This window comes from Phyllopteryx taeniolatus, chromosome 10 (assembly GCF_024500385.1).
Source record: "Phyllopteryx taeniolatus isolate TA_2022b chromosome 10, UOR_Ptae_1.2, whole genome shotgun sequence".
Lineage (NCBI taxonomy): Eukaryota > Metazoa > Chordata > Actinopteri > Syngnathiformes > Syngnathidae > Phyllopteryx > Phyllopteryx taeniolatus.
In genome coordinates, this window is record NC_084511.1 from 23,965,555 (window position 1) to 23,991,042 (window position 25,488).

The following is a 25,488-nucleotide window of genomic DNA, read 5'->3' on the forward strand; positions in this document are numbered from 1 at the left end:
TTATTTATTTATTTTTTATAAATATCCTAAGTTTTACTCCAGTGTCACCTCATGTGATTCTCCACGCTGGTCTGCTCATGGGGATGTCCAATATTACTTGCTCTGTTTGTCTTAGTGAGCAATTGCGACCGTCTCCTTCATGTAGTATATCTGTATTCGACTGTCCACCGCCAGCCATGACACGCACACCGGAAGGAGCGGCACAATGTCCATTGAATTGAAGAAAGAAATGTGGCAAAAACTCTTTGGATTTTATTTAATGATGTCTTTATTACTGTATGTTTTTATAAAGCACGATATTATATTTTTTCAAATTACAAACATTTTTTTTGGGGGGAGGGGGAGGCTGGAACAGATGAATGGCCTTTCCATTCATTTCAATGGGGAATGAGATTTAATATAATATATATATATATATATATATATATATATTAGAAAGACATAAAAGATAACCTAATGTCCTAGAATGAGTTTTAGCATCTGGGGATTGCTCTGTTTGTATGTGATGTGTGACACCACCATTTCATTTCATTTCTGGTGCAAATGTGCTAATTACTCTAAACAGAACTGTGGCTTCTTGTCTCCTCCCATCCCAGCTGGTTTTCCATTTCCAGACACTGCTGGACACGTTTGAGCGCACGGTCGTCGACGACAGCCGAGTGGCCGGCAGGCCTGCCGAGATCTTCGTGGGGAAGATGTTCAAGTTGGAAGTGTGGGAGACGCTGCTCACGTCCATGCGGGTCGGAGAGGTGGCCGAGTTCTGGTGTGATGCCGTTGTGAGTTGGATCACACACACACACGTTACGTACTATACAGTGTTATTTTATTTTATTTACTTACTTACTTGTTTATTTGCACTCATTGGGAATGTGACTGTAGAATATGTGACTTTGTAGTATTAACACTTTACATTTTTATTATTTCAATCATTAATTACACATGTACTATGCATATTAACTTGTTTAATGCACATCGAGTGTACTATAATTCATCAAGATGTGATTATATGACTGTCAATTATACTGTACTTCCCATAAATATTTCTTTATCATCATAAAACAACATTACTCACCATCAACCAATCAACTGCCTATAATTCAAACAATCATTGATTAGAGAGATTTAATATAAGTTAATTACTTTACTCTCATTAACAAAAAGACAAGGTAGTGCAGTAATCATTGGGTTTGTCATTATTTGAATTATTTGGCAGCAAAAATGTCATCGTTGCTTCTGAGAAAAAAAAATATAGTGAGTAAAGTAACATTTATCAAACTTTTAATGCCAAACTGTCATTACAGTTAGGTGTCTGAAATGAAGTTTCATGTTTTCTGAAGATGCTAATTACATTTTTGAATTCATAGAATTTTTCTCCTATTGCTTAAAATGCATTTTCCTTGAAAACTAGCACAAGATCATCTTAGCGTCTTTAGAGTTTCTTTTCTTTCTTTCTTTTTTTGAGGGGTTCTTTTAAAACCCGTCCTCCTTTGTCACGCAGGCTGTCTTTACTGTTAATGCCACTGGACAGAGCCTCATTATGTTGTTGCAATGCACTAGAAGGATCTGTGATCTGAAGTGCCAGGATGAGGCAACCATTTTGCATTCACACAGTAGCAGACAGTTATTTCTGAGATATGAATGAATTTTTGAAACTGTCGAAACTATTGCATCACCAGCCCGTTTTCCCGATTCTATAAAAACAAGAGTGTAGATGTTTTGTGCACTTGTATCCACAAAGTTTGAAGGGCAACACGTAAATTGTGCAACTCACCCAATTTTTATGAAACTGTCTTTACTGTTATAAAAAGAAATGTATTTCAATGGGCCACGAAGGTGTGTCTTTTCTATGAACGCCTATAATTTTAAATCATCAAGAACTTGAAAATAAGGCTTTAAGGGAGGCTCTTTCAGCTTGGGAGACATTTGCCCATATAAAACCAAGGCAGCATAAAAGTATTTTTCTAAATTATTATTATTATTTTTTGTCTTGAAAATTACCCATAGACTTGTGCATACCGGAATGGCAAAGTCTAAAGAGGCAGCGAGCACCTCGCAAAATCTGCAGTGTTTTTTGTTGGTGTTGTTTCCCCCCCCCCCCCCCCCCCCCCCCCCCCCCCCGAGCTCCCTTTAATGAAACTCCTTTTGCTTCCGCTCTGGTGTTGCGCAGCACACCGGTTTGTACCCCATCGTGTCAAAGGGGATGCGGCTGATTGCTCAAGGCAAAGACCCCCTGGAGGGCCAGAGGCACATGTGCGGCATGGGGAACATCTTCCACTATCACTCCACTGGCTTCCCCGAGCTGGATGAGCTCATGAGAACACCGCAGCCTCTCATCTTCATCATGGAGCTGCTCCAGGTAAAAAAATAAAATAAATCAAAATCACAAAAAAACACTTCTCTAGTTAAAACAGATGACACATAACAAAGAATATATAAATTTACAGTAATTTATGAATCCATTCAACCCATTTTGGGGTGTCAGACACAAAATAAAACAAAAAAAGTAAATAATTTTAATAAAATAAATTAGTAATAATTATGAACAAAATTAAATACTAGAATTTGTTAATAAATAGTAAACTGTTTTAATACACAGTAAGTAGCAATCAATTTTACAAAAATAAAATGGTCATTTGTAATAAAATAAAATGCACTGTAAACTCAGTTTTTACACAATAAAATGGTAAACAAATTCAATAAAATAAAAGAGTCAACATTTGTAATTAAGTAAAATACTGCAGTTAAGTTTAATGCAAAAAATGGAAGGAATTGTTACAAAATAACATAGTAAATGTGTAATAAAATATGATAGTATACAATTTTAGTCAAATAAAATAAAATTATCAACATTTTAAATACAATAAAATAGTGACTATTTTCATAGAATATAATAAACAATTTCAATAACAAAATAAAATGGTAATGTTTAATAAAATGTAATGAAAGTCATAAATATTTGCAAAGTACAATAGTAAAATTTCAGTAAAATAAAAATTATACTATTTAAATAAAATAAAATAGCCAACATTTTTTTTGCACAATAAAATAGTAACAATACAAACAACAAAATATATAGTAAACAAGTTTGAATAAAATGGTAATGATTTTAATAAAATAAAATAAAAAAATTTATAAAAGAAAATAACATTTGTAGCAAAATAAAAGATTTGACAATTTGAATAAAATACAATGGTAAACATTTGCAATGAAATACAATAGTAAACAAATGAATGATAAACAATTTCAATAAAATAGTAAACAAATAAAATACACAACTTGTAGGGATTTTAGACACGTAGTTATAACAATAGCTGCCAGTAAAAACCATGAACTGTACTTATAGAAGAAGTGACGTTTGTCTTTTAAAAAACATTTTCAATAATGGCTTGAAGTTGTGATTAGTGTTCATCAATGCAACATAGACAAGAATAATAGCTCAACGTGTGAAGATCAGATTCGAGATAAGCGCCACATACGTAATGACGTGACTTTGACGTGGGTCAACGTACTCATGTTACTTGGATATGATCCTGTTTCCGATTAAACAAATGACACATTCATACAGTCCTTTCCAGCACGTAAGACGACACAATATTCCTCAACAATTACTGACAGCGGTGACCAAAAATGAACACCCACTTTCTCTGCCTCCCAACACTGTGCTTTGAAGTAGCCCACCAGGGGTTCCAACAGCAGCAGGATCCAAAACAAAAGTTTTACAATGCTTATCATGTTTGAACAGAAATCCGTGTGACCCTATTTAGAATTTCCTTGTCATTTCGCCTGCTGTTTTATTCAGTGGTGTTCTTATCGGGGAAAATCACGGTTGACGCTGTACCTGGAAAACAACTGCGCTTATAACCGCAGAAAAAACAAATAAACAAATAGCTTTTGTTAGTCATTTTCAAATGTACCGCTGTACAGTATAATTTAGCACCCACCGGTGTCCATCGTCCCCCTAACCTTTCCAGGTGGGAGACCCCATGTCCTACCACAGGGAGTCGTGGATGATGGCGAAGGACGAGAAGCTGAGCACGGTGCCCCTCCTCCACATGCGGGGCAACGCGCTGGTCAAGCAGCGGCAGTTCCGGGAGGCGGCCAGCAAGTACAAGGAGGCCGTGCTGCTGCTTAAAACGGTCCAGTCCAGGGTGAGCGGATGTGGGCGAGACCAGAGTGGGTGGGAAATGGCAGAGATGACAATGATAGAGATGGGGACTCCATTCATTGCAACTTGGACTCGAGTCCAAGTAGAGTCGCCGATTTGATGACTTGTGACTTGACTTGACCTTGGGAGATAAAGACTCAGGAATTGACTCGAGACGTAATGAGGTGTTATACTGTATAAGTTAGATAAGTGGCACTCAAAGTGCGTTACGCAAGCTCCCCCTAGTGGTATGCAAAAGATCCACTGAATTAACTACAACTACTACATTGTCTTGACTTGCTCAAGACAAAAAAAAAAAAACTTGGGTCTAGCTTGAGACTTGCGCACGTGTAACTTAAACGAGAGGCTGGATCAAATGCAGCTTTGATAAATCCAAAAGCTACACAGACCCCTCCCCCCACCCCCACCCTTTCATATGAAACATTCAATCAATGTTTCTATTAGTGCTGAATGCTCCTAACATATTAATATATGCAGAGGCTCAGTACGACCACAGGCCTGTTCTCTTTCTTCTTCCTGCACGCACGCAGGAGATGCCAGGCGACGCGGACTACATTAACTTGGCCCGTATGATCGTCCCTCTGGAGCTGAACTACTGCCAGTGCATGCTGGAGCTGCACGAGTACTACGAGGTGATCGAGCACACCGACGAGCTGCTGGACAAACACAAAGGTGGGTGCCGGACAAAGTGACATTCCCCCGCCACTTTGACGGATTACGCTGGCGTTACGTTTTTAAACGTCACGTAGCGACGTATTTGCAGTTAAAGCAACACATATTGATTGGCCTCCTGCGTGTTCATGGCTGTTTTGTTACCATTTGTTCTGCCGCTGTGCACAAAGCATTCATTCGTTTATTCGAGAAGCACAATTGTTAGGGAAATAACGCTTGGATATGGATAGAGGTGGTGTTTTGTTTAGTTGTTTCACGATCAACTCGTTGGCTGTCTGAAGAAGCACGACACACACACGCAGTGGACATTTTGCACAAAAAACAGTAATTCAGTAATGAGAGCAGTAATTCTATCATAAACCGACCATTGTTGTCAGAATTTTTGAATTATCTCAATCAGATGGTGCAAGGATAATATTAATATTATACTAATAATACTTTAATAATACTAATATTGTGACCGGGAAGAATAAACACAGTTGAAGAGTTTGAACGCAAAAACAGATTTTTTGGGGTGAATTCAGTAAAATAATTTCGTTTTCTAGTTGCAAGATTAAAGCAAATAATTGTTATTCAGGGTATTCTAAATTTAAGTAACTTACGCAATTAAGATGCTAATTTGGATTCTTTTTTTTATTATTGAAAAAGTCTCTCCAAGAGCTCTTTGATGTAATTTCATCACAAAAGCAGACAACTCCAAGTAAATAATTGTCTTCAAAAACAGACAAAACTATGTTCTTTGCAGACTGTGTGAAGGGTTACTACAAGCGAGCCAAAGCCCACGTCGCCGTGTGGAACGAAAAGGAAGCGCGCCAGGACTTCAACATGGTGGCCCACCTGGACGCCACGCTGGCCTCGTTGGTCCACCGAGAGCTCAGGGCCTTGTCGGAACGCATGAAGGAGAAGTACTGGCAGGAGAAGGACGCCTACTGGAACAAGCTAACTGTCAAGGATGCCGCTGATGAAAACAAAGAGAAAGTGGAGGAGGAAGAAAAGGAGGAGGAGGACGCGGGGGACGGAGATGCAGCCGGGAAGGCTGATGGAGGTGATAAGACGGAGGGGAAGGACTGGCAACAGATGTTGCGTCTGGTGATGCTGCTGCAGGAGCAAGGAAACTTCCTGGTGAAAGAAAAAGGTTTTCAAGAAGCTTCTACAAAGTTCAAGGAGGCCTTAGACTATGTGGACTTCCTTCAAAATAAGGTTGGTGTTGCGGTAAAACCTTGAGTAGATGACTTGACCCAAAAATGTTTATAATTGCCTGCAGTATACAGTGGAGTGGGATAGGGACCAGACCGGACTACGAATAGTGAAAATCTGCGTGTAATTGACACCCATTACAACTGCATTGGAAACAAACAAACAAACAAACCCCCCAAAATATTGAATAAACAAGGATAAACGACCAATAAGCATTTTTGGGATTGGTCCCCCCCCCCCCCAAAAAAGAGGATTTTTTTTAAATGGAAAAAAACAAAACGTTTTTGTTGTTGCTGTTGCGCATACCACAGGGCATCAGTGTCTTTTGAAGTATGCAGGTATAGTGAACTAGCAGAGCTACGGTCCAAAAATAACAATTTTGCACAAGAGATGTGACGCCGACAGTCTTCCCACAACCACGCGACCTCTCCACTAAGCCCTCTTTCTCCTCCTCTTGCTGACTTTATCACACGGATCACACATCCAATCTCCTCTGAAATCCATCCCGGCTCTTATTTACCTTCATTTCACTTCTCCCTGGCAACGTCCTCATCCTCAAATGTCCTCAGCAGATGCATCGAGGCGACGAAGACTGGGAATCTTTGGAAAAGGTGCGCCTGCCTCTCACCCTAAACCTGAGCCAGTGCATGCTGGAGCTTCAGCAGTACCTGCAAGTGGTGCAACTCAATGACAAGTTGCTGGAAAGCCACGAAGGTAATATGGAAGTGTCTGTTCGTGTAGTGGTGCAGGATCATTGTTTCGATGTAGAAAAGAATTTAAGAAAGTCTATATTTTCTTCTGAGACACTTTCATTTTTGGAGTTGCAATATGAAGATTTCTTTATCAGCCCGGAGCGTTGTTTGCTTTCATGTTGCTGCACAGCTTGAGCTCTGTGTTTACATGAGAAGACATCACTCACTTCTCATTGGTTCCCTTGGCAACGACCTGTAGGCACTGCATACAAAAATAATTTCTGTCTTTATTTAAAGTGAGAATGTAAAGTTACCTGGTAATTATACTATTGTTCAAAAGTTTGGGGTCAATTAGAAATCATGTTTTTGAAAGCAAAGCGTGTAGAACCCCCCCCCCCCCCCCCCCCTCCCAATTAATTCAGTGTAATAGGGGGAATGACTCAGGATGCAAATTACGTTCAAGGCTATCCATTTTTTTCTGCATTAATGTGAGCAATTTTGAACAAAATAAGCTTACTTAAATATACAGTATCTAACCCAACTATTTTCACTCGTTATTGTTGAAAAAAAAACATCCAGACTTCTAATGTTGAGGTGACATAATGTACAAAGATAATATTGGTCTGTCCCCATGTCATCTGTTATTTAAAATAAAAACAACAGGGGTCGCAGTTTTCCTATTGCAGCCAGCTGGTTTGTGTGCAAGGGTCAATCGGCAGGTGTGAGTCGCCAACTGTAATGACGTCCCCGTGTGCTCGTCCCTGTCAGGGCACTTCAAGGCGCTCTACCAGCGTGCTCGAGCACACGCCGCTTTGTGCAACAAGGAGGAAGCTCGACGGGACTTGGCCGCCGTGGAAAGGCTGGACCCCCAGTTCAAGCCGTTCGTCCGCCGGGAGCTGAAGAAGCTGGGCGAGAACATCCGCTGCATGCACGCCCACCAGAACAAGACCTACTGGGACGCCTCGCGGGAAAAATGGGGGCCCGGAAAGGCCCGGCAGAAGAGTGTCATGCAGGCGATTGGTGATAGCGAGGAGGAAGTGGAGGACACAAACCAAAGCTGTAAAGATCAAACCAGCAAGGAGGAGGAATCCGATAATGAAAACACAGCGAGCTCTGAGGTTACGGAAGTTAGCGGCAGTCCCGATGAAGACGGCCGCGCTCTGACCGTTACCGCTGTTAGCGATAGCGTAGCTAGTGCGAGATAAGCGCATGAAGGTCATACGCCAACCGACAACTAAGACAAGAGCGTGCAAAATCCTCTCGGACCCTCCACATCCCGGTCACCACCCCTTCTGGCTCCTTCCCTCAGGTAGGCGCTACCGATCAATGCAAACTAGAACTAGCAGACATTCCAACAGCTTCTTCCCTCTTGCAATCAACTTCTTAAACAGCTAACCTACAATTCCATTGCAACATGCTGCCAATTTTTTTGTCTTGAGTTTGTTGTCACATTTCTGTCGGGCCAATTATACATACTCGTGCACTAATTGTAGTAGTCTCACCATGCGGCACTATTTGCATATCTGTTGTTGACCAATACTGGCCACTCATGCCAGAGTAGCATCTACCCCACTTGCACACTGATTGAGGAGTATCTCCAACATTTGAACAATCAACATTGTCCCAGATTATTGCGTCACTTTAAACTGCATACACTCCTTGAAGTCTCGGCGCCCTTTGCACAATGGTCATTACACCTGACTATTGCTATATTAGTCATTCAAACTGCTCTAAGTGCTAGAGGACTCTGCATCTTTTGCACAATTGTAAAAAATACAAATAAAAATTTTACCGGCATTACCAGATAACTAGCAACCCTTTATTGCTCAGTGAATGTTTTTCTCAATGTCTTTATGTCTCAAAAGTGTTCTGTTGTCGTACTAGAGCGGCTCCAACTACCGGAGACAAATTCCTTGTGTGTTTTTTGGACATACTTGGCAAATAATGATTCTGATTCTAAGAATGGGGGCTCAAAGGCGGCCAAGGTGATAAAAACATCGATCATCGTCTGTCGATCAGAAGAGGATGAAGAAGGGAGCAATAAAGAAAACAAATATTGATTGAGCCACAGGAGACGCCATCTAAACTAAAGAAAGAAACTAATAATCTGACGCTCTGTGAGTCATTCTCCTGCTCACACACACATGCAGTTTAGTAGAAGTTGTGGTCTCAGTGCAGCGTTTGATACCCACAGGTGGCAAAAGTACTCTCTCCATACCACAGGCAACTAAAGTATGAATTAATATAAAGTGTCTACTTAATGTTTCTTCCCAAATGGATTTGTTTTAATTTTGGCAGAAAATCTGTACCAAATATGCAATTGTGCTTCACTTTTAATGGATATCGCCAAAAAAAAATAAAAAATTCATCAAATCCCCCCCCCCCCAAATTGAACAATCATTGTATACTTAAATATTTGGTTGCCACAATTTTCCATGTCTGATTCAAAATTCTATTTCTTGTTAGAAATTATAACAATCAATACTGTGTATCACACAACATAACATACATACTGCTATATGACATTTTTGGGTGTTTTCAGTCTTAAAGGCCGTCTGAGAGAAACAATAATCACTATGCGGCCTATGATTAAAATTAGTTTGACAACTCTGCTCTCTACTTAAGTAGAAGTGTAAAGAAAAAAAAAGTGATTTTTTAAAAATCAATTTATATACCTAGTACTGAGGCAAAAATATCGTCGTCAAAATGTGTCCCCCTAGTTTTGCTAACATTGTGAACTGACTAACAGAAAATGCCAAATTAGTTCATGATAACAACTGAAAAAAAAACATTTCCTGTATGTTTTTTCATATTACTGAGATTTTTTGTAGCGCTAGAATCTGGTGCTTTTTTTTCATGGACAGGTTGAGGGGTTGGTTAGCCATCACAGCTATCAAATAGGTCTTTTGCTGATATTGCTGGCCCCCCATTAGTCAGAGTTTGCCCCAGTTCCCAGTGATGTTCCTCAAGGGTCAGTTTTAGGGCCCATCCTTTTCAGCAAATTGGAAGCTTTCTCCTATCTCACTTGTATACAGATAATGTCCAGATTTATTTTAACCATGATAGTACAGATGAGACTGCAACTAAGGCCTGGATGGCTCACAACTTGTTACAGCTGAATAGTTTAAAAAGTGAAGTTGATGAAGTTATACTACAATAAATGGCTTACAGAATATTTCAATGTATTGACTTAAATAGGACACACACACACACACAGGAAGACAAATAGAAACTTTTTACTTCTGTACACAAAAAGAGTAGAAACCATCCAGTAAGCTAGTGCTTATCTTTTACAGTACAAAGTGTTTGTACACACTCACACTGTGTTAAACCCATCAAAGAAATACATTGACATGGTTAATGAGGTATATCCATGGTGATATAACAATAGAAACACATAGTCAACAATTAAGTGTGTGTGTGTGAAAACACGTGTGTTAAGGTAGGACAGGTGATTGATTAATTGATCCATAGATTGCTTGGACTCAGACATACAACAGCAGACATGAGGCAGGAAGGTTACCATGTGCGTGTGTAGTAGATATGCACGGGTATGAAGGCTACATGAGAGCAGAGCCTGTTCTCTAGAATTTAGCAGGTTTTCATACAAAAAAAAACGGACATTGAGGGGGTTATTTTAAAACATATTTAAATCAGTAATTACATCAGGAATAACATAATTATACTCATTAGTGTTAATGATAATGTGTCCTAAAAGTAGTATGGTGAAATTATGCAATTTGGTGGCAAAATACAGTATAAGGTTTTCAGCACATGTCCACCATGTTCGTGGAGTGCGTTAAGTTCCATTTTCGTGGTGTGCATCTGTGTGTGTGATATATTCGAAATATTGTATTACATAAGCCGGCACGGTGGCCGACTGGTTAGCACGTCTGCCTCACAGTTCTGGGGACAAATCCCGACCCCGCCTGTGTAGAGTTTGCATGTTCTCCACATGCCTGGGTGGGTTTTCTCCGGGCACTCCGGTTTCCTCCCACATCCCAAAAACATGCGTGGTAGGTTGATTGAAGACTCTAAATTGCCCGTAGGTGTGAATGTGAGTGCGAATGGTTGGTTGTTTCTATGTGCCCTGCGATTGGCTGGCGACCGGTTCAGGGTGTACCCCGCCTCCGCCCGAAGATAGCTGGGATAGGCTCCAGCAGCCCGTGACCCTAGTGAGGATAAGCGGTAATAGAAAGTGGATGGATGTATTACATAACATGTTTTCTTTTGTTCACCATACGGCCTTACTCATGAGAATTTAGTAGCATTTCATACAAAAACACAGATAGTTTTTTTTAAACAAAATTTAAAAAACATTTTATTTTGTCATTTACTGTACAATCAATCAAGTTTGCCATAATGAGAACCACACAAAATTGAGTTGAGCATTTTAAGGTAAGAAAAGTGCTTTCATTGGACTTTCTGTTGTTGTTGCTATTATTACACAAAACATAATTACTTTCTTTATTAACGTCCGGTAACATTCAGTTACTGTAATTTCTCATGTATAATGCGCCTTGTTTCCCGCAAAAAATTGTTCAAAATTTGATAGAGTGCATTATACATGAATGAAAAAAAAATCTTAAATATTGTATAAATGTATACTGGTACCTGTGGGGTGTGAAAAAGGTTTACTTTTATTCCAATATGATATGTAATGTATCATATATATATATATATATCAGATCCTCGCAAAAAAAAAAAAAAGTCACTCAGCCCTCACATTGAGTGATTTGGAAACACGGTGCCCTGAACAGCGAGCCTAGGCTTTTGATGCTGCACATACAGTATATTGTACTTTATCATATTTATTAAACCATAAAAAGATAGATTAATAGTTAAGGAACAAGTGGGTTGTTAATCAAGAATAAAAGAGAGTGTGCGGATATTCTAAAATAGGCTCGCTCGCTCCTATCCATTTCAACGTACCCAGCTCGGTACGCACCGCACGCGTACATTTAGGCCACAAGCTTTACTTTTTCATCCATAGCACATTAGAAATTAATAATATAGGCACGTAGTGTTGTAAAACACAATATTTGACGTACCGTAGTTATATGGCTTAGGGACGGCGCAGCGGAAGGTCTGTCTCTCGCTTGCTTAAAACCCGGAAATGTATTTTAAGCGTGAGTGAACGCTTAAGTGCATTTTGATTGGCTGTAATCTGTGCCGTTCCAACAGGGTTCAAATTTTGAATCGCCGCAAAACCAGTGGGCCTCTCATGAAAACAGTTGCCAAACCACACAAACCGCGTGACAGTTCAGTCGTGTTTGACCGCGTCGCTCGGTGTGCAGCAGCCTAAAGATGTTTCACTCGGAACTCATTCCTACTTGTGTTGCTACTCTGCATTGCCACGAAAGCGAGCCAGCTCCTCTAGCTGCATGGAAGAATCTCTAGACTTGCAGCAAAACAACACCCGGTGGACTATACAGCAACTATTAACCAACGACTTGATGCATCCAACACTGTGGACTCTTGAGGGGAGCACTTGACTACTTTGTAACTGCCCAGTCATTACGGGACACAGCCGACATCGCACCCATTCACATCATACCCGCTAAGACTAATATACTACTGTATTAACAAACAAAAAAACAGAACTACATCAGCACATGCACACAGAGCAGAATATTTCTTTGAAAACCCTAATACGGATAATACTTCATGTTTTGAGCATGGATATGAGCAAATTGATGGTGCACAGGTAGAAGGGTTATCCTGATTTGTAGGGTCGATTTTGAGGGTGCGCATTATACTCGAGAGCGTATTAGATATGAGAAATTACCGTACTCTCATTTGCTTGCACCCATCTGAACAGTGGTTCTCAAACTCTTGGGTCCACATGCCATAGTTTGAGGTTCTGCAAAATAATTTGTAGTACATCATTATGTCATTTCACTTTAAAAGGTACAATGATAATTTTTTTTTTTATTTAAAAAAAAAAATTTTTTTTTTTTTCAAGCTGTTTTTGCCTCACACAAACCAACCTAAGTAATGAACAACAACGACAAGGATGGTGATCCTTGTGGTTAAACAGCTGCAGGCACGGAAGGTCAAATGAGCCGTCTTCTAGCGCATCCCCCGTAAGGCTATTCGCACTTATAAGGAGCCTGTCACCTTTCCATGCAGCTGCATCCTTCTGGGCTGTTCCCTAGCAACCTCATCACAACTAAGAATACTGATGTCAAAGGAGAGAAAGACACAATGTCACAGTTAGGTTTCTAAGGGACCAAACGGCATCTTTTTTTCCGCACTTGCATCAGTAGATTGTGTTGTGACAGGCCTATCAAAGTGCATCGCCCCCGGCAACAAGAGAAGAGAGCGTTTTCTTTTCTTTTTTTCTTTTTTTTATTTTCTCGTTTGTCTGTCAGATCTCTACAAGAATAGCCACCCGAGCATCGCGGGTTAGTGCGCGTATATACAGTAAATAGACGGTTGTTATGCTATTTGTGATCAAATATCCATTGCCTAAAGGGTTACTGTATAACACTGACACCAATGCTATTCGTTTGCCAGTCTATGGCGTTTCCCACTGTGTGTTAGCATTAAGCTAGGGGACTTTAAGGCAAAGTTATGTGATTGTTTTAAATATTCAACATGTAATTCTCTTTTGTTTTTCGTTTGACAGTAAACTTCAACTGTTAGTGGCAACGAAGAGCTTGAAGCTTCGACTTTGAAGAACTGCTCACAATCTGCCAAACTGCTGCGTGTTGTGTTGTTGTGAGCCAAGTTCGTCTCCGTTTTTTTGGCTCGCAAGTCAAAGCAAAAAAATATGGCGAGCGACAACTTGTATCTTGAAAAACTCCTTAGCGCACTCGTATCTCAAGGCCCCACTGTATCATGCTCTGAAGATTATTATATTTGGATTCAAGTGTTTAATAAAATCAGGAAAAAAAAAAAAAAAAAAAAAAAAAAAAAGAACGGCACCATGCAAGGTTTGCATTTCAATGCTTAGAGACACAACAACCACATCTGACTTCATCACTCACTAACCCATAGAGACAGGAAAGTTCACTTGATCTTTAGCCAACTGATAGCTGGCCAAACTTTAGCTAAGCTTCATGTCGGTTGTGTGTTTAATTGGGAAAAAACCCCAAACTATTAATACTAATCAATAATCAAGTAATAGACAAACTAATAGTGAATGAGTACAGACTAACACACGTGGGTCCTACAGATACTGAGTGCGAAGTGGCTAATGTGTGTATGGAAATATGTTGTGACTGATCTAGATTGTATGATTTGAGTTAGGACTTGCTTAATCTAAATAACGACTAATTTAGTGGGGACTTCAATTGACCTGCTTCGTTTTTTTGCCACAGTAACGTAGGACTTGCTTGAATTTTGACGAGGAATACTTTAGCCTCGCTCATATCGTTAGCCTAATAGCATAAGTACCATGGTCATTTTTAACTTACTGACACAATAGCAATCAAAAATATCAATTTTCTTACGAAAAATGGTCTGTGTAAATTCTCAGTCCTCTAGGTCATAGCAATCAAGGTGACTGGACTATTCTTGTTTGTTGAATTTGTTGTTTTTTGCTGGTTTCGTTAAAAAATGACTTGGGCTAAAGGTATGCGACTTAGTCACACCTCGACCTCTTGGTGTAAAAGTGACTTGAGTGTATTGGGAGCCAGCGTGAATCCATACTTGTAAATAAATGACAATTGATGCCATTTGTATCTCGGGTGAAGCGATGCCTCACCATCGATCGTGCAAATGGATCGTGCAGCTCAGCGGGAGGAGGAATGTGTGAGCGGAATGGCGGGAATGACCGTGACAAGCAATTGGAGAGGATTAGCGCGACAGTGTTTGCAAACAGAGGCGCTGGGCTAGCGGGCACTTTGGCTGTCTTACATAAAAGAAATCATGGATTGAATTGATGATGTGTCGCTCTCGCAGCGTAAATACTCTAAGCCCCCGCCTCGCTGTGAAAACCTGACAGGACAACCTCGCTTTTTGCATTTTTTACACAAGCTGAGATATTTGTGCCGTGGGACGGATGTAGAAAGCAGGGGTTCTCAAACCTTTTAGGTCCAGGGACCCCTGACAGGGGAGGAATTTCTCCAAGGAACCCTGCATAATTCCAGTTAAACCACATCTTCACCTCAATGCCATTAGAAATGGAAAGTTTCCTATTTGAAGGGGTTTTCTCAAGAAAACAAATCGGCAATCTTTATGAAAATAAAGTCAGAACTTCTTAAGAGAAAATCGGGAGCTTCACGAGAATAAAGTCGTATTTCTGCAGCACACAAAAGGCCAAAATCAGTACAGGAATAAAGCTAAATTTTTTGCAAGAAAAAAAAAGTAGGAATCTAGACGGCAATAAAGTCATATTTTCTCAAGAAAAGAATGTGGGAATCTATGAGAATAAAGTCATACTTTAAAAAAAAAAAAAGCAGAATCTTTACGAAATTAGTCATATTTTTGCAAGAAATAAAAGGGAACATTTTTAAGAGAAAGTCAGATTTTTAAAAGAAAAAAACCCTTATTTTCTCAAGAAGAAAAAAGTCTAAATGGTTAGGACAATAAAGTCATATTTTTGCAAGAAAAAAAAGTTGAAATCTTTAGAAGAATAAAGTTGTAGTCTCGCAAAAAAAAAAAAAAAGTCCAAATCTTTCCAAGAACAAATACGTTTGTAATCATTCCACACTTGTTGGCAATAAAGGGAGAAGAGAGGATGTCCGCTTTTCAGTTTGTGCGTCTTTTAATTGCAAGTTCTTCAAATTTCGCATTTGGGTTCACCTCACATCTAATTACTAGCAGGTGTAGACTGTATATTTGCGTGACAAAGGATATCAAAATGACTTCTTGCTTTTGTACTTGAGGATCTTGGGAAATGTAGTTCTAATAGTACGATCAAACTAATTACATCTGCATAACATCTCTCTACACAACACACATTACTACACATTCTTATGTTAAAGGCAGTTTAACAAGGGAAGAACGTCAAATGAATTTCAACTTTGTTCTCCTAATATTCCGCCTTTTATTTTGAAAATACGCCTTTATTCCTCTAAAAATTGGAATATATTCTGGAAAAAATACAACTTTATTCTTGTGATAACATCTTTTACTGTGCTTTGATTGAAAAAAATCAAACAAACAAAAAAAAAAAACTATCCACGCATGTCCCAATCTTATCAGAGCACTTTTTTAAATGATACCACATTATAATCTATTGCAAATTCTTTTTGCAGACCCCCAAACTACAGTGCGCAGACCCCTGCAGTCCGAGGACCCCAGTTTGAGAACCACTGGTTATAAAGTGTCACACATTCAAACAACACACACACACGTCCACCTTCACTTGGGTATCTCCCTGATGCTCGTTTACCTTTGGCCGGCGGACACGGTGTCGGGCCGCGGGCCACCGAGGAGCCTCGCCAACGCCGCTTGAGTCCAACAGCCTTATGCAGTTTGCATGATAAAAAGGCTTGTGAGCGCACAGTTCCAGTTAAGGCTTTAGCTGCGGTCACGGTGGCCGACGTAGCGTGACCTGAACTGGGTCGGGCGGAACTCCTGCAGCCTCAGGGCCGCATGGGCGTCCTTTTAGGCTGGGTTCAGATGTGCGATGTGGGGCCTGAAATGAGCAAGACACAAAAATGAGACTTTTACACCTTTAAGACTGCAAACAGAATCAAACACAGTCATGGATGATTTTTTTCCCTTCAAAATTATGTCTCAAAGTATTCACAGCACTTCACTTTTTCCACATTTTGACAACAAAGTACAAAAAATAAGACTTTGCTAAAAGAAGACAAACTATTGATGTTGCATTTTCATGAGAAAGCAGTTACTGATGCACTTTACTCGAAGGAAGACAAAAAAACTTATTTTGCACATCCTCAAAAAGATACAAAATTATTGTTACAAAACCCTAAAAGAACCAAAAAAAAACAACAACCTTATTTTTCCACTTTATAAACAAGAAGAAAACTATTGATGTTGGCACTTCCCTAAAAGAAAGACAAAACTACTTATTTTACACTTCTTAAAAAGAAGGCAAATTTTAATGCTGCACTTTCCCGAAGAGAGAAAAACTATTGATGTTTTACGTTCCTAAAAAGAAGACAATCCATTCATGCTGGACTTCCTTAAGATGAAGACAAAATATCGATTTTGCACTTTTCGACACACACAAAGAAAATCCAATTGCTGCTAGCCTTTTCTAAAAAGAAAACTATTGATAAACTTTTCTAAACGAAAGATGTTTTACTTTCCGTAAAAAAAGACTACATCTTGATTTTTCACTTTTTTTTAAAAAGAAAAAGGAGTAAAAAGTAAAATGAAAAATGAAAAATTAAACACTCCAGTTATAGATACCCAAAATTTGTACTTAAGGTCAAATATTTACTTGACACCTTGCTTATTGTATACATTGTTTTGTTTATTTCAGTAATTTTCATTTACTGGATGGCTCGCAATTACGAAAAAATAAATAAATATTTGTCTCATGTTGTCATTATGGTGTAATGTGTGTAGAATTTTGAGGCTGGGGGGGGAAATGAATGTATTCCATTTTGGAATAAGGCTGTAAAAATGAAGCGCTGCGAATGCTTTCAGATCCACTGCATGTTCTGACTAAGCAGGCTGTGATTATGGTAATCCCTTTCTTTGTGGCGGCCCAGCAAATTGCCTTTTTAAATGGCACTTTGCAAAGAGTCAGACACTGACACCGCGGCTACGCTAGGATGCCTTCATTTTCACTCCTTCCGTCGCATTTTAGCACTGCCAGTCTCACCCGTCCGCTGGGGTGCAAAGACTGTGTAACACATAGTAAGTCCATTTTATTTCTACTGTACTTCTCACAGAGAGGACTCACATATTGCGTTCCATGGTGAAAATACAATCAATCAATTAGACTGTGTGTACTGTGTATATAGCACTTTTCATATATTAAAAGTGCTTTAACACAATAAAAGCAAGCAACCAAACCCAATGCCACCGACACACACACAAACAAATGCGCATATATACACACACACAACAATTCCCACACACACAACGTTGAAACCAGATATTTACTGTACATACACTATATAAAAAGACACTATTTTTTCTCACTGTCTGAAATTCGATCAGATTAAACTTTTACTGTTTTAGCTCAATTAGGATTATCAAAATGATTTCTAATCGCTAAATGTGTGTGTGTGTGCGGGTGTGAAGTTGCATGCGCGTTGGCCTGGAACTGACCTGGTTCGGAGGGGAAAACGTTCCTCAGCTGCTCGATGACCTCCTGGAGCTGCAGCACAGTGTCCTGCTCGTGTTCCATGTCGTCGCCTGACAGACACGCGCATGCACACACACGCACGCACGCACGCACGCACGCACACACACACACACAGTTCCAGCACTGGGGGCCACAGGGGGGTTGTGGGGTGGGTCAAATATATGCAGGGTTCGTACACTTTTTTTAGCAAAAGGTTTCCATGACTTTTCCAAAATCTTTCCCTTAATTTCCAAAACTGAAAAATGTGCACATTTACAGTAAGTCAAGCGCAACGTTGCACTTCTGTGCCAATTTGAATTGTAATAATTTTAATTTTAACATTTAACATTATTCATTATTTGTTTTATGCATCTTAAATATTATCCACACAATATTTACATTACCTATCCAAAACGTTATTATAATATATATATATATATATATATATATCCATCCATCCATTTTCTGAGCCACTTCTCCTCACTAGGGTCGCGGGCGTGCTGGAGCCTATTCCAGCTATCATCGGGCAGGAGGCGGGGTACACCCTGAACTGGTTGCCAGCCAATCGCAGAGCACATACAAACAAACAACCATTTGCACTCACATTCACACCTACGGGCAATTTAGAGTCGTCAATGAACCTACCATGCATGTTTTTGGGATGTGGGAGGAAACCGGTGTGCCCGGAGAAAACCCACGCAGGCACGGGGAGAACATGCAAACTCCACACAGGCGGGGCCGAGGATTGAACCTGGGTCCTCAGAACTGTGAGGCAGACGCTCTAACAAGTCGTTCACCGTGCCGCCCAAATGGATTCTTAATTTACATATCTTTTTTGTTTTTTCATGACTGTGAAAAACCTGTATATTGGTGGTCTTGACCAACCTGCTGCTTCCGTGTCAGTGGTGTCTCTGCTGACCGCCCCCCCATGGACCCCCCCTCCAGACACTGGCGAGGACAAGGTCGACGGTTCTGAACCGTTGGCCTCTGAATCTTCTTTGGGCTGTGAGGACACACAAACACGCGCTCACACATTCATTACTGTCATAATAATTTAAACGAGAAAGGGACTCAGTGGAGCAAGGCCTCCTGCAATGCACAAAAGTTCATGTTTTCCCTGAAAACTGTGTGTGTGTGTGTGTGTGTATTATATAAAAAGTGGGTACGGAAAGTATTCAGACCCCTTGAAATTTTTCACTCTTTGTTATATTGCAGGCATTTGCTAAAATCATTTAAGTTCCTTTTTTTACACAGCACCCCATATTGAATTGTTGAAATGTTTGCAGATTTATTAAAAAAGAAAGCCATGAGTCTTTTTGGGAATGATGCGACAATTTTCTTCACACTTGGATTTGGGGATCGTCTGCCATTCCTCCTTGCAGATCCTCTCCAGTTCAGTTAAAAAACAAAAACTGAAATATCACACACCCATACGTATTCAGACCCTTTGCTCCATATTTAGTAGAACCCTTTTGAGCTAATGCAGCCATGAGTATTTTTGGGAATGATGCAAGTTTTTCACACCTGGATTTGGCAATCCTATGTCATTCCTCCTTGTAGATCCTCTCCAGTTCTATCAGGTTGGACGGTGAACGTTGGTGGGCAGCCATTTTCAGGTCTTTCCAGAGATGCTCAATTGGGTATAAGTCAGGGCTCTGGCTGGGCCATTCAAGAACAGTCACGGAGTTGTTCAAAAGCCACTCCTTTGTTATTTTAGCTGTGTGCTTAGGGTCCTTGTCTTGTTGGAAGGTGAACTTTTGGCCCAGTCTGAGGTCCTGAACACTCTGGAGAAGGTTTTTGTCCAGGATATCCTTTTACTTGGCCGCATTTATCTTTCCTTTGATTGCCACCAGTCATCCCGTCCCTGCAGCTGAAAAACACCCCCACAGCATGCTGCTGCCACCACCATGCTTCACTGTTGGGACTGTATTGAACTGGTGATGAGCAGTGCCTGGTTTTCTTTACACATACCGCTTAGAATTAAGGCCAAAAAGTTCTATCTTGGTCTCATCAGACCAGAGAATCTTATTTCTCACCATTTTGGAGTCCTTCAGGTTTTTTGTTTTTTAGTAAACTCCATGCGGGCTTTCATGTGTCTTGCACTGAGGAGAGACTTCCGTCGGGCCACTCTGCCATAAAGCCCTGATTGGTGGAGGGCTGCAGTGATGATTGACTTTCTAGAACTTTCTCCCATCTCCCGACTGCATCTCTGGAGCTCAGCCACAATGATCTTTGGGTTCTTCTTTACCTCTCTCACCAAGGCTCTTCTCCCCCAATTCCTCAGTTTGGCCGCATGATCAGTTCTAGGAAGGGTTCTGGTCGTCCCAAACGTCTTCCTTTTAAGGATTATGGAGGCCACTGTGCTCTTAGGAACCTTAAGTGTAGCAGAAATTTTTTTGTAACCTTTGCCAGATCTGTGCCTTGCCACAATTCTGTTTCTGAGCTCTTCAGGCAGTTCCTTTGAGCTCATGATTCTCATTTGCTCTGACATGCACCGTGAGCTGTAAAGTCTTATATTGACAGGTGTGTGGCTTTCCGAATCAAGTCCAATCAGTATAATCAAACACACACACATATACATATATATATATATATATATATATATATATATATATATATTACTCGAGAAGGTATGCGATGAGAATGAAATGATTTCGGAAAATAAATGCAAAGAAGAAGCAGCGCATAACAGCAGTTTAAAAAAAGTCTTCGAGGAATTTATATAACCCTTTTCTCCCTGGACCAAGATTTCACTTCCATTTCCTCAAAAAATGGGATCTGGAAAAATAGGGCTTTTTATGTGGGAAGGTCTGAGCCCTTTATATCCTCTGCGCGCACACACACACACACACACACACACACACATATACATATATATATATATATATATGCGCCAAACTGCAGCTTGCTGTGAATTGATTTGAGTTCACTGCCACCATACAGAGCTTATCTTGCAAATTTTTGCTCGCAAGTCACAGCAAGAAAAATCGACCGAACGTCTTTTATCGTGAAAAACTCATGTCCGCTCACTATCTCAAGGCACCACTGTATTTTAACCAACCAGTATTAATAAAATACAAACGTAGAAGGATCAGTGATGCCAGTCGATCTACAAAATACACGACTGAATAATATTGTACCTCGAACGAAGGTGAACAAGCAAGGTCACAGTGGTGTGTGTGTGTGTGTGTGTGTGTGTGTGTGTGTGTGTGTGTGCAGAGGATATAAAGGGCTCAGACCATCCCACATAAAAAGTCCTATTTTTCCAGAACCTATTTTTTGAGGAAATGGAAGCGCAATCTTGGTCCAGGGAGAAAAGGATTATATACATTTATAGAAGACTTATTTTAAACTGCTGTGTTATGCACTGCTTCTACTTTCCATTTATTTTCTGAAATCGCTACTTCTCGTCGCATACCTTCTCGAGTAATTGCCCTACTTGTGTCATTTACAGCAAACGCAATGTGTCACACATCACATAATGTATTCTATTATTACAACTACAATTGACAGCTCCTACTCTCCAGCCTTAATTCCTTCTATAATACTCTTCCCCACCTTATCCTCTCCTCCTATACTGTTTATTTTCACTCCCGCCACAGGTACTGCATTTCGCTCTGCACAAAGCATTTTAGGGCAAAGATTTTAAATGGCGTTGCGCTTGGTTATTCCATATTCTTTATTGTGAGCACTGTGTGCGAGGCACTGTACCTACTACCTGAAGAACGCACTCTACTTAAATATGCGAGATGCAGTTTTCAAACTGCTAGCATGATTTCAATGTAGCCTCACTCAGTCCCCACCCCTGCCCCCTTGCGTCACTGCCCAAAGAAACGTCCCCAACTCACTCGTGCCAAACACAAAAAGATACCGGTTTGATGTTTTTTTTTTTTTTTTTTTTTTAAATGTACAAGCAATTAAAAATATAAGAGAGGTGATCGACTTAACTGACGACCTGGTGAGAATGGTGACATCACTGTTCGTTCGCACATCACCGCCTGTGGTTTTCCCAGGCCCAGAAATATGCAGCCGTCCGCGTATAGGACATCACCGTCATATACAGTATGTTTACCCTTGATTTGAATTAGAGAGCTGTTCAATTCCTTCTTTTTACTTGTGTTGCTAACCGGAGTTAAATAATCGGGTAGATTTCCAAGACAGATTAAAAGTGTTCCCAAATGTCTTAATAACGCATCTGTGACAACCTTTTCGTCAAAATAGTTCAAGGATTATTAATTCTAGAAAAATTTACACACGCAGGAGAATTTTTTTGTGCTCAGTGGTTATATTTCATTTTTAAAAAAACAAGTCATATTTTTTTTCCAAGAACAGCATTATTCTGAGAAGTTTCTAAAATTCAAATTAGATTAAAATATGATTTTCTTTCCTTGTTAAATTTTGAATTTGACATAATATTAAAATACAACTTTATTCTTGTAAGAGTCTGACTTTTTACCACAACAGAATACAGAATTTATCCATCCATCCATTTTCTGAGTCGCTTCTCCTCACTAGGGTCGCGGGCGTGCTGGAGCCTATCCCAGCTATCATCGGGCAGCAGGCGGGGTACACCCTGAACTGGTTGCCAGCCAATCGCAAGGCACACATAAACAACCAACCATTCACGGGCAATTTTAGAGTTGTCAATTAACGTAGCATGCATGGCCTATATTTCACTAACAAGCTGTCCATGTATTTTTTTGCTCAAGAAAATGAAAATGGCAGTCATTTTCAAGAAAATACAGTGGAACCTCAGAATTCGAACATAATTCGTTCTTGTGAAGTGTTCGAAGTCTGATTTGTTCGACGACCGGAACATTTTTTCCCCATAGGAAATAATGTAAATGAGTTTAATCCGTTCCCAACCTCCTAATACAGTAAATTCCTATTTTAATTCCTATAAATATAAATAAAAATACCTGTTGAGGTAGATAACCCTCTGCTTTCACATAGTCACTGAATTCTTGCACATACTTTTCAGCCGCCTCTTTGTTCGAACTAGCTGCCCCTGCATGCATAGTCACACTATGAATGCCAGTTCTGTTTTTAAACTTTTCAAACAAGCCTCTGCTGGCTTTGAAAGTAAAGACACTGGTATCGCCTTCAGGACCGGGAGGCATTTCCTTTTTGAGATCGCTGTACATTTGTAAGGCTTTTTCACTGATAATAGCCTCACTGTTACTGTCCCCCGCTAACTCATTTTCTTTGATAAATATCAAAAGCAACTTCTCCATTTCTTCTATTATCTGTGGCCTTTGCGTTGTAATGCTAGTCATTCCTTTGGCAACACTTGCTGCCTTTATTACATCTTTATTCTTTAGGATAGTCGAAATTTTCGACCTAGCCATACGATAGTGGTTAGCAAGATCCGTAACACGCACACCATTTTCATACTTAGCGATTATCTCCTTCCTTAAATCCACTGTGGTTCGCACCACTTTCCTTTTGTCTTTGTTGCTGGTAGCACTGCTGTCTTTCTTTGGGCCCATGGCTAAGAAAATTGTACTGGGAAAAAAAATAAAAAATCTTGAGACGCACTCGCAAATGTGACAAGAGTGTTTACGCTGCGACTGCCTGACTCGAAATGGGCACTGCCTCGTCTCGGCTACCGTCCCATGTGCGGCTCGGCTTGACTCGGCTCGTCGTTCAACTTGTGTTTGGCTTTGTCGGGTGTTCCATTTGGAGCAATTGGTAAACAACTGATTGCCTTTGGAACGCCCCTTTTTTCATCACCACAATCGATGCGCCCCCGGGATGTCTTGGTGTGACGTCAGAGGCAGGAGTGGAGACCAAATTCGCTGCGTAGCCAGTGTGGACAAAGTAATGTACTATTCTATAAAGTGTCAGTATTTATTGGTATTTTATAGATCGTTGCTGCCGGGTGGAATCCCCCCACTTCCAAAAGGACAACTTTTCAGGGGAAAAAAAAAAAAAAAAAGACGACATCTTGCTTGCATTTCCAAAAACTGCTTTCTTCAAGTTGGTAATATACCTTATATTGCTATCAGTGCTACTGCTAAAAATGCAAATAAATAAATAAAATCATAGGTTTTTTTTGGGGGGGGGGGGCTGAAGAGATTGCCATTTCAATGGGGAACATTGATTTGATATACAAATAAATTGATTTACGAGCTTGGTCACGGAACAAATAAAATTCCTAAGTCAAGTTACCACCACCTTATGTTTATAGGAGGCATTTACCTGAAGAAGAAGCTCTCTGAGCCTGCGCAGCTGCGACTCCAGCTGCTTGTTGTGGTCCTCTAAGATCTGCATGCGGGTCTCCAGGCGCGTCTTGTGCTGCCGGAGGACCCGCGCCTCGGCCAGGAGCTCCTCGTCCTGCTGGTCGACCGCGACCGGCGAGTCCGGGCCACCCTCACCGGCTTCGGTCAGCATGGGGAGCGACGCCGCCTCCTCGTGTTTCCACTTGAGGCGCCTGTACTCGCTCTGAAGCACCCTGAGAAGAAAGATGCGTCACAAGGAATGAGTTGGGCTTCCTAAGGCAGGGAATCACTCGAGAACCTTGTACAGATTCTCAGTTCTTTGCACTAGCTCTGAGAATAGACTTTATAACAGCTCTGCTTAGGTACAGTGTCTCCATGGTCTAGCGCCAAAGTACATCTCTGTATACAATAAATCCGACTTCTTATGGAGTTCGCTATAGCGTGAGCTCAACTTCCCGTAGCTGACGTCCTGTTGTCCTTCTTTAGCCAGCAAACTATCTAAAAGTGAATGGATGGCCAGCGCCTCTGCCAAGTAGTACACTCCCTTTTGCTTCAACTTCACCGCAGTGCATTGTGGATCTTTGTTATCGTCAATGTGGGAGATCTGCTAGACTGGAACTAAAGGATTACTTAGTGTAAAGACTTTCAATGAAATCACACTAATAGTGTGACACTTCTTATGTGCGCAAATAATAATCACAGGCATCGTGTTCAATAGGATTTGGAGTGTGAAAGTGTTTCTTCACTGCGGGAGGTCAAATAAGAACACACTTAAAATAAGCATCACAAAATGCAAGCCCACACACACGCATAATTGTGTTATTGTGCTTACGGAGGTTTACCGAGCAAAATCACTCCCTCAGCCAAACTTGATCCCAAACTGCTTTTTGGAGCATTTCCAAACGTGATTCATTCATTGTACGTGCTTTATAAACACGCTGCCTCTCACTTAAATGTATGATTAAGTGAAAGGAAACTCCTAATAGGGCTGTAATGATCAAATATTTTTTGAATCAATTATCCTATAGCTTTTTCGTCACGTGATCGCCGCCCCCACCCAAATGTATTTTTATTTTGTACTTCTAACATGCATTTCATTCTCTCTTCTCTCCGGACTTCTATCCTTAAACTGAATATGTTGATACTGAGTGTATGGTATAACCAGTACAGAATTTGATATAACAAAGTCAACCTTTTGCTAAACGGTTATCATTCGCGATTAGCATTAGCGTACTAGCACTTATCATTTTATATAAAAAAACACTAACTAAGATTCAGCTCACTCATAAATCATGTTACATGTACATTACACTTTTAATAGTG

The 25,488-nt window shown here is 40.3% G+C and overlaps 2 protein-coding genes across 9 annotated transcripts in view; one reads left to right on the forward strand and one right to left on the reverse strand.

Moving 5' to 3' along the window:
• LOC133484329 (aryl-hydrocarbon-interacting protein-like 1) overlaps nucleotides 1–24,270 on the forward strand; it is a 27,448-nt gene extending 3,178 nt beyond the window's left edge. For 4 of the 7 annotated variants that reach the window (XM_061786691.1, XM_061786690.1, XM_061786692.1 and 1 more), the window contains 7 exons: nucleotides 597–776; nucleotides 2,168–2,356; nucleotides 3,972–4,148; nucleotides 4,696–4,837; nucleotides 5,583–6,037; nucleotides 6,604–6,748; nucleotides 7,495–10,352. In XM_061786691.1, coding sequence (XP_061642675.1) covers nucleotides 597–776; nucleotides 2,168–2,356; nucleotides 3,972–4,148; nucleotides 4,696–4,837; nucleotides 5,583–6,037; nucleotides 6,604–6,748; nucleotides 7,495–7,931 — 1,725 coding nt within the window. In that variant the 3' untranslated portion in view covers nucleotides 7,932–10,352. Of the gene's footprint in view, nucleotides 1–596; nucleotides 777–2,167; nucleotides 2,357–3,971; nucleotides 4,149–4,695; nucleotides 4,838–5,582; nucleotides 6,038–6,603; nucleotides 6,749–7,494; nucleotides 10,353–15,932; nucleotides 16,058–24,134 lie in introns of those variants that run through there. The other 3 variants (XR_009790369.1, XR_009790368.1, XM_061786694.1) reach the window with 3 other exon arrangements.
• drp2 (dystrophin related protein 2) overlaps nucleotides 16,177–25,488 on the reverse strand; it is a 77,301-nt gene continuing 67,989 nt past the window's right edge. For both annotated transcript variants that reach the window (XM_061786688.1, XM_061786687.1), the window contains exons 21-24: nucleotides 24,146–24,398; nucleotides 18,830–18,947; nucleotides 17,929–18,015; nucleotides 16,177–16,315 (exon numbers count right to left, since the gene is read on the reverse strand). In XM_061786688.1, the coding sequence (XP_061642672.1) occupies nucleotides 16,296–16,315; nucleotides 17,929–18,015; nucleotides 18,830–18,947; nucleotides 24,146–24,398 (478 nt within the window). In that variant the 3' untranslated portion in view covers nucleotides 16,177–16,295. The remainder of the gene's footprint in view (nucleotides 16,316–17,928; nucleotides 18,016–18,829; nucleotides 18,948–24,145; nucleotides 24,399–25,488) is intronic.